The 9,733-nt window shown below is 44.1% G+C and overlaps 1 protein-coding gene across 1 annotated transcript; it reads right to left on the bottom strand.

Annotated features, from left to right (window-relative positions):
* Positions 1 to 1,163: 1,163 nt before the first annotated feature.
* On the bottom strand, positions 1,164 to 3,478 carry LOC136538334 (uncharacterized). Its single transcript, XM_066530314.1, has one exon. The coding sequence runs from the start codon at positions 3,350 to 3,352 to the stop codon at positions 1,454 to 1,456; it is 1,899 nt and encodes a 632-aa protein (XP_066386411.1). The 5' UTR covers positions 3,353 to 3,478; the 3' UTR covers positions 1,164 to 1,453.
* Between the last annotated feature and the right edge of the window lie 6,255 nt (positions 3,479 to 9,733).

Here is a 9,733-nt window from a genome sequence, read left to right as displayed (position 1 = left end):
ACTATAAAACCAGATTTTCTACCCCTGAACTTTCCAAAACCGGTCAAATAACCCCCAAGCGGTTTTGGACAGTGGTTTTGTTATAGTGACGGTGGTTTTGTCTTTTTCTTTTTTATTTATTTTCGCTGAATCTTTGAAAAATCATAGTAAATCACAGAAAAATAATAAAATGGAAAATCCAATTTTATTGGACTCTATATGAGTAGATCTATACAGTGAACATATAATATGGTATGCTTTAGTACAAAGTTTTTGTTGTAGCTTTAGATCTATGCTTTTCTATAATTAATTGGAATAATTCATAGCTGCAGCTTCTATTGTCCAATTGTGGTGAAATTTTTATGGTGGGCTAATTATTGTATGTTTGGACTCTAGTAAAAAATTCATACTCATTGGATCATGTATAACTTAGTTATAGATAAAGCAAAGATTTAACAAACATAAACCTAAATAAATCTATAACTAAATAAATCTATAACTAAGTTATACATGATCCAATGAGTATGAAATTTTTACTACAGTTCAAGTATACAATAATGAGTCCACCATAAAAATTTCACCACAATTGGACCATAGAAGCTGCAATTATGAATTATTTCAATTAATTACAGGAACTTTGTACTAAAACATACCATATTATATGTTCACTGTGTAGATTTACTCATATGGAGTCCAACAAATTGGATTTTCCATTTTATGATTTTTTTTGTGATTTACTATGATTTTTCAAAGATTCAACGGAAATAAATAAAAAAGAAAAAGACAAAACCACTGTTGTTGTAGCAAAACCACTGTCCAAAACTGCTTGGGAGGTTATTTGACCGGTTTTGGAAAGTTCAGGGGGTAGAAAATCCGGTTTTATAGTTTGGGGGTGAAGTAGTTCACCCTGAATAGCTGGGGGTTATGTAGACTTTTTCCTTAAACAAATTAACATTTTTTTCACTCACCTAAAAGGAAAGGGTAAGCCATCACATGAACTTAACTGGTATGAATCTCATTATCTAAAAATGCTGGTACCGATCCTCACATGATTATCAAATACCAAGTGTTTCCAAACCAGGTGTACAGAATATTGATGTTCGTGTTAGATTGATTGAACTGAATTTATGTTTGTCAAAGACAACAAATGTGAAGAAAACACACAATTCATAGAATAGAGAATGGAGAGTAACACTGGTCGTGGTGGCAAAAACCAATGAGCTATATAGAAGAGATACAGAAGACAGATGCAATAATGCATGTTCATCTAATTGTTTCAGCACAAGCCCAATGCATGAACTGAATGTACTAATGTAAATCTGGAAACACACAACAGTGGTATAACAAAAAGTGATACCGTCTACTTAGCTACAACAAGGCTAGTGGTGGCATAAGAGACACCAACAACACAGTGGAAAATATCCTCTGAAGCATAATATTTCATAGTATCAGCTCACCTTAGCACACCAAATGTTCAGGAAGAAGCTGGGCATGTATTCGCGCCATCCTTGCAATCACGCGTAAGCTCGTTGAACGTCTCCACATGCCTCTTCCCCCTCAGGAATACCTCGGTGTCAACAGCAACCCTCATGTAACCATCAAATTCTACTGGCTTACCATTGCTCAGCTCCTTAGTTTCAGTGAACCACTCACTATTCTCATCCCACAGGTACTTGAAATCATCGAGGAAGTGTGTTTTATACTTTTCCTTAAGTGGGTCAAAGAATGATTTGTCAGGCTCATTGGTAGCAATGTACAAATACCGGCCAGCACCAACCTTATCGTTAAGTGACACAAGAATACTGTCTGGCGAGGTATCTCTATCAAGGTTTGGCCAAAGTTGTGTGTTCTGCGCTTTCTCCCCTCTGACAACATGGACCGAGTCAAAGTCCCAGTTCATCCGTGAGGCAATGGCAGATACAATCTCCATCAAGCGACGAGATTTCCAGAGGAAATGCCAAGGGCGCTTGATTACTCCCTCAGTCTCACCCTCGCACACACGTGACCAATAGTTATCAGGCTCGACACTCCCAAACTTCCTCATGATCAGTGTGTCCTTGACGTCACGAAGTTTCATTGGGGTCATCCTGATGTCTTCAGTGTAGAAGTTCTTGAGCCTATCTTTCTTGTGCCACTTTCCCCAATCTTGCCAGAACTGGCTCTGGTCGATCACCGATGCCGATTCCTTTAAATGCTCAAAATCAAAGTAGAGCCTGAAATCTCTGTCTTCATCCTTGCCACTCGAAGTATACCGTGCATTGAGGCAGACATTCAAGTCCATGACAAGAGTCCGGTTCAAGAACTGTGCCTCACCAAGCGCACACAAGAACCCCCAAATGAAATGGTTCATGCTCTTGCACCTCTCGCCACCACCAATGTAAATGAGGTACTTTCCACGGCTGAAATCGGACTCAGAAGCAACCACTGGCAAGCTGTCATTGACAGCCTCACCGACAACAAACACCGGCTCCGCTGCGGCCCCAGCAGCCTCATTGTTGGCAGTGTTCTCGTCCAGCCTAACCTGTGTCTTCGCAGGCACGAAGTCGGTCACTGGTGCATCCTGCTTCCCCTTCTTCCCTTTCTTCCCCTTGCGCCGTCCGTTGCGCTTGGCACCCACACCCGAGTGGTACTCACCCACGGAGTCGACGACGAGGGTGCAGGTGTTGACGTCGCGGGTGAGCGTGAACCGGCGGTAGTCCTTGTAGTATGTGGTCCGGCCGGTGCCGATGGCGTCGGCAGCGGGGCGGAAGCGCCAGGCGAGGTCACACTCCATGGGACTCCCCGGCACCGCCACCGGACGGCCGAAGCGGTAGAAGTGGAGGTCGGGGAACCGCTCGATGGCCGCGCGCATGAGCAGGTTGAAGAGTTCCCTGTCCCCCGTGCAGTCCACGGGCGCCTCCGTGTCGCAGGAAACCGCCTCCTCCGCCACCGCCGCACCCTCGCCCGTGGCGGCATCAGTGTCGACGGTGACGGCCCGCTCCGTCTCGGGCTCCGTCTTCTCGGCCTCGGCGCCAACTTCGGAGAGCTTGATGAACGGGACGGCCTCCGCAACGACTTCGACACCCCCAGCGGCGGCCTCGCCGGCGGCGCCGGTGGCCGAGGAGTTGAAGTCCTCCCCGGTGCGCAGCACGGAGTCGTCGGTGAGGAAGGTGGAGGTGGATGTGGAGGAGGTGAGGAAATCGGTGAGCTGGTGCGAGGACGGGTGGAGGAGCGGATCGTCGGGGCTGTGGACCGCCGCGAGGAGCGTGAATGCGAGCACGGCCGCCACGAAGAGCGCGAAGAGGAGGTTGCCCCCCGACCGCAGCGCGGCGCGCAGGTCCGGCACCCCGCCGCGCCACCGCGGCGCGGACAGTGCCGCCGCCCGCCCCAGCATTCGCGCGGGGATCTGGGTTCGGATTGGGAGTGTAGTGGGGGAATGGGAGTGAGGCGGACGAGGGATCTGGCTGGATGGGGGCGAACGCCGACAAGGCGAGACAGGACGCGAGCCAGGGGCCGTGGACCGTGGAGGCCACTCCGTTGTTTTTTCCTTGTTTTTATTTACTGGGCACGCGGCCGCCGACAGCGGTAGCTTAACGGAGTTGCAACATTTGTCGGTCGGCCGGCCGGCCTGTTGACTGTTGCGGATTGCGGCCCATGGGTTTCGGTCTGTTCTTCGGGGTTTGACGGGCTGCGTTGGGCCTGGGTTATCCATGGAACTTTTCTATTGCACCACCTTAGAGCAAGGCTAATGATATAGCCGCCTTACTGGCAAGGTTCTTTGCAACCTTCTCTCAGCCTGTCTATATAGTAGTGAGCTCTTCACTTTTAATGCATGGCCAACTTGTCTCTTTCACAGAGTTTCTTGGTTCTTGAGCCCAAGCTGGCTTACAACCCGTTTCTCCTCTCTCTCTCCTTCCTTCTCTCCTCTACCTCAGCATTTAGCCAGCTTACAGCATGTTATTATACTCGCTCTTAGCACTGCTCACATGCTGCAATCCCCGAACTATTTTGTGCTATAATGGCGAGACTTAGTTTCTCTAGACCTCTGCCTCACGTGCTGCAGTCCTCGAATTGTTCCATGCTCGGGGCTGAGGCCTTGGTGGGAGCAGTTAGGGTTTGTGTGTGCGACCAGATGTGATCATGGTGAAGATGGTAGCAGAATCACCAAGTTTGAGATTGAAGAGGAAGGATGTTGATGTGGACAGTTTGTTCCGCAACATGCATCTCATTGAGTGAAAAGAGATGGCATAGTGTTGGCGAAGGAAGAATGGTAAAGTCTGTCGGAGGTGAAGTCGATGGTGGGGAGATTGCATACTAAGAAGGCTTTCGGATCTTATTCTGCATGATGATAGTTGCTTGGAATACAACGCGGGAGTTCTCCATTCGCCCTTTGGGAAAGAACTTGTTCATAGCATAAACAACTTGCTTAGGAGATTAGAAACATATAATGGAGGAATGACCATGGATCTTACGTGGTTGCGCATTGATGTTAGAGGAATACAATGGAGCAATGTGTAGCGCTACTATGGTACCAAATCATGTTCTGGTGTGGATCAAAATCCACAAGATCCCTGTGTACCACACTAAAATGATCCTAAAGCAGTTAATGAGTAGGGTTGGGGAGGTGTTGAGTGTGGAGATGAAGGCAGTGAGTACCATGAAGGGCGATTTCCAGTGGATGCAAGTGATGTATGTGAAGATGTTGTGCTTCTGCGCTAACTGTGAAAATATTAGGCATGTGCTTCTGGAATGTAGCATGAGAGAATTTGTGTTGAAGGATCTGCAATTTGGTTTGTGGGTGCTAGCGAATGAAGACACATGGTGCCCGAGTACACCTATCGTCTGTAGTACAATCTTTGATCATGTGGACAACAAGGGTAGCCGAGGCCATGAGAAACGCATGGAGGCCTGACTGCTGGTAGAGCGACCGGAGGTGGCCACATGTGGCGTGGATGGGATGAGGTGTGAATTTTTTATGGGAGAAGGAAGCTAGAGATGAAGACAATAATGAATGCCACAAGATAAAATCTGCAAAGTTTGACATTGAGAGTGCATCTGGGTCCCCTAGTGGGTTTTGGTGGTTGAATGACAAAATAATTAAAGAACTAATGAGTTCGATGAGTCTCTAAACATGTTTCACTACTAACAATCATATCAAACTCATGTCATATCTTAAATGGATAAGAAGCAAGCATATCTGATAAGCCAAAAAAAGACAGAGAAATGAACATGGTTTGGTCTCAATAATAATTTGCTTTGCATGAACAAGAAGAGATTGATAGTGGATGGGTATTGATCAAGTATTGGAGAATGAGTCAGTAGTGGATAAGCAAAGAAATGACAAGCGGATGTAAAATGACAAAGGAGACATTATATAATGAATATAATATGGTGTTAATATTGGCTTGCTTGTATGGACAAAGACTTGGAAAATCACTATGCATTGAAATTGATCAAGTTGGAAGAATAAAGAACGAAATTATCAAGAGCAATGCTATTATGAAAATAGTTATTGAAATGAGTATTAAGGGTGTCAAGCCAAAACAAAGAGGATATAAGGAATCATGAATTGGCTTGACCATATTTGGAATATGACTTCGATATGGATAATGTTGATACGAGGCTTCTAAATAATGCTTAATGTTGATTCAAGATATGATGCGACTTGAGGGTGGCTCTATAGGGTGAATATAGCAAAGAAAGAGCTTCGAGAGACTAGGCGAAGGCGAAGAACTAGCAATGACTTGGTGACCAAGGGACCATGGCTAAGTTGAATAAGAGGGTACTTGCATTGAGTCAACGTAATAATCGAGCTATGATGAGTCTCAAGTGCTCAAACTAGCTGAACTCTGAGTGCTAACATGAGAGAAACATATGGCACGACACTTGTACTTGTTGATCTTGATGCTTGTTCTTAGTTGGGAAGGATAGCCCTCTAAACAATCTTTCTAAAAGGTCCAAGATCATCGAAATCGGAGTTTACAGCTAAAAATTATGTTGTCTTTTTGTGAGGTGACTTGTGCTATTCTGGACAGTTGTGAAGGTTTTTGCGCGCAAGTGCAAAAGTTCTACACTCTGCGGGCCTAACGACTAGTTTTAGAGTTCTAACACCTAGTTTTTTGGGAGGTGGGTATACCCATCCCATGCCTCATAAGTGTGTTGCTGACTTTGTGGTGGATGAGATCTCTATCCTAAGCTTTGTGAGGCACTTCTCAACCCTCTCTTTATGAGATTGAGCTTTAGTTGAGAAATCAAAATGTTGGGTTGAGATATTTGAGTTAGAGAGTAAAATAGAGCAAGCCAAACCTTGCAAACTCGGTCTTTGTCAAGTTCATGAATCATTTTTTACTCTCGGTATTTCCCAGAGAGAGATTTTCTTGATGTTGGTTTCCCCGTCTCACATATGGAGTGTTATGATGGAAGGAGAGTTGTGTTGGTGCAGGGATTCATACATCGAATATGCCAAAGCTTGATATTTCCCAGAGATATTTTCTTGATGTTGAATGTCCCCGTCTCACGTCTGGAGAGCTATCATGGAAGGAAAGTTGTGTTGGCGTAGGAACTCATACATCGAATAAGCACCAACGTCCTTCGCTCTATCATCCCTCACTCTCAACATTCTTGGATTGAATTTAGAGTTACAAAACCTTCGTTTGTGCCACGTCACTCATGTCATGGTTTGGCTATCTCATCCTGTTCATGTCGCGGCGCGCATGTGAGTGTGTTGATCGCCTTTCACATCTCTTAAAAACTCGTATGTGTAAACAATAGTCATCTATTTAAGTCAAGTCGATATCCTGTCAATTTCTCATACAAAATTAATTTTTTTATTTCACTAGCATTTAGTATGAGCCATGAAATCTATTTGGTTTAAAGTTAGAATAAGTCTAATTAAATTCAACAAAAAATAACTAGCTCATTACCATTGACACAAATGCTACACAACAAATTGCACGTTCCGTTGTGATACACAGTTATGTTTGCTAATAATTAATTAAATTGGAGATTTATAACTATAGATTTTCTAGGTGTAGAAAAAAAATCGAGTGCAGGTGGATATCATGGGACTGATCCGAGTTAGCCGTGCCACCACCAGTCCGTCACTCCCCATGTCATCATCTTTATTATTTAGAAAAAAGGTGCTTCCAGTCTCGACCTACCGAAACTGGTCAGTTGCCAAGCCGCTTCTGACGAGAGCCGTGACGTCCGACCACCTGCAACAACCTGTATAAAGAGCCTTCTCCATGTGTGCCATTATGAAAGAGGCTTCATTTCTACATATCACCAAAAAGTTTACACGAACCCTGGTGCCATAACGCTAAACTCTTTTATCCAACACGCCATTCTATCTAGTTTTGCTCCTAACGGTGGGCAACGACGCAACCAAATGACTTAGATGCCCTTAGGCTTGAGAGGCTCTATGAACTAGTTGGTTTGCTTCTGTGCCATTCCCAGGCCAGCCCCAAGCCGAGCGTTTTGGTGCCAAAGCTAGGGTTGTTGGCGCCAACGGAGCCCCTAGGCTTCTCCTCCTATATATAGGTCATCAGCCCTATCTGTTGCCACTCATCCAACTTGAGCTCTGTCTCCTTCACCTCTCTCCTACCACAGCCATGTCTCAAGCTTCTAGCAGCTATGGTGGTAGGGTCAAGTGGATGATTTGCCCCAAATGTCATGTGCTTGCCAATCGGTTCATCTCGATGACTAGGAAGAACAACAACCGTGTCTTTAACAAGTGCCCCTATTTTGTAGTTTGTGTTTCCTTCTCTGCTCATTTTTTCCTTTGCCTATTTCTTTTTTGTTGTTTGGTGACAATGTGTTGAGGCTATCAGTATTATTAGTGGGAGGATGAAATGGAGGACACTGAAGTGCAGACACCTACAACCTCTGCTCGACTACATGCAGTTCCCCTACAGGCAATGGCACCACCAAGTGGTTTCCCTACTGTAGCTCCTCTGGCCATCATCCAGGAAGGTTCCCAGGCTACTGGAGTTGCATAAGTGGAGAATATGATTTACAATAGGGTTCTACAATAGCTTAGGTGGATTGAGAAGATGGTCTATGTTTGCATATTTCTTGCTTTGTATGCTATTTTGAAGTAGGTGTCTATGTGTGTGTGAGTAGTCATGGATGAATGGATGTATGGATGGATGGATGAATGATGAATATGAAGATTGTTCATTTGTCTAGAATGCAACAACATATGAGAACAATATAACAACAATTAGAGTACTGCAACAGTAAACAAACATTCATCACATAACAGCAGCTACCTTACTGTTTTTCATCACAAAGGTTTCATGTCACCAACATTCATCACATAGCAGCTAAGTTATTGGTTTTCATCTATAGCTAAGTACTATCATGGCCATCACAGAACATTCATCACAGAGCAAAAGAACAGTCATGCCATTGTGGCAGAATCGCCTAATCTAATGCCTCTTAGGAGTGCTCGTCTTCGATTAAACACTAAGTACTCAAGGGAGAACACCAAATTACGTGGTCCCGTCAGGCACACCCTAAGGGAGAACCCAAAAATCCACATTTTTCCATCAGGATCACGAATGAGAGAATAAAGCTTACATCATTCTTAACCATTTCTTGCATCTCTTTTAATACAACATCAGAGTATAATATTTATTGTTATAACAGAGGAATGTAATCATATTATCATAATTGTGAATAATTTAATTGAACATCAGAATATAAACATGTGATCAGAATTTACAGCGAAAATGAATAGCTATCCATGACATAACAAAATATTGATATATAAACTATGACAACAGATTATAAAACTTTCATTTATAAAAATATTTAGTGAGAGTTATAAATAAAAACTATGATCGCAGCATAAGAAAATCATCTCTGAGCCCACCAGGAGGAATCCTCACATAAGGGTTAGCTTTAGCATCCACCTGTCATCTACAACAGGGAGAAATAAAACCCTGAGTACTCAATTATACTCAGCAAGACTTACTCGACAGGAGGAAAGAAAAGACTCCAAGGATATGCAAGGCTATCTGGCTTGTGGGTTTATTACATCTACAGGAGCATTACTAAAAGTGTGTCCTTATATTCGATTTTTATTAGTAGTACATTAGTTCATTAACTAATCATTCTATGTAAGCACTTGTGCTACTTTCAAGCAGTGGTAAGCAATCAGATTTCCATTTCTTCACCTTTCCTCTTTTAGTTCTTACTACGGTGCTAGAGTTTAGACAAGTCGTACCGGATCGCCCGGTGATTCGTGAATCAATGCCCCTGGCTGAGTACACCAAAAACACATGCTCCTGTCATGGGGTCTAGGTCCCCGTTCAAACTTGGACTCCAAGCCCTCGCTCCTAAGTCTCGGACTTAGTGCGGTGCAAGGACCTCCTCCATCCCCGCCTCCAATCAGTCGGTCCGAAAAGAGCTCGAACCCACGACAAGAGAGCAACAAGTCTTCCAAGTGCCCATACCCAAGTATGTGCTCGGGATAATAAGTTTGTGACTTGCCTAGCGTCTTATGCAACAGCCGGTCCATAACTGACACAGACAGGGAAAGCAGTGTAACCAAGCTATGCCCCGTGGCCGCAGGACATAACTTCTTACACCCACCAAGACCCAAACCATATCCCTACCCGGTCACCATTTTCCTTTCCACCATTTTATATATTCCAAGTGATAATAATACAGTAATATATTTTCTATCTCTCGCGAGTGATAGGCAATCACTTGACTTCTATTAGAGTCCTATAGCATAGCAATCTACACGATCCTATCAAACTAGTAAGAC

Source organism: Miscanthus floridulus, chromosome 2, assembly GCF_019320115.1.
Source record: "Miscanthus floridulus cultivar M001 chromosome 2, ASM1932011v1, whole genome shotgun sequence".
Taxonomy (NCBI): Eukaryota; Viridiplantae; Streptophyta; class Magnoliopsida; order Poales; family Poaceae; genus Miscanthus; species Miscanthus floridulus.
The sequence above is the reverse complement of the archived record's forward strand: the minus strand, read 5'-3'. Positions and strand labels throughout refer to the sequence as shown.

What these genes read in the sequence shown, in the direction of transcription:
- LOC136538334 (XM_066530314.1), bottom strand. Translation starts at nt 3,352, where the DNA reads ATGCTGGGGCGGGCGGCGGCACTGTCCGCGCCGCGGTGGCGCGGCGGG.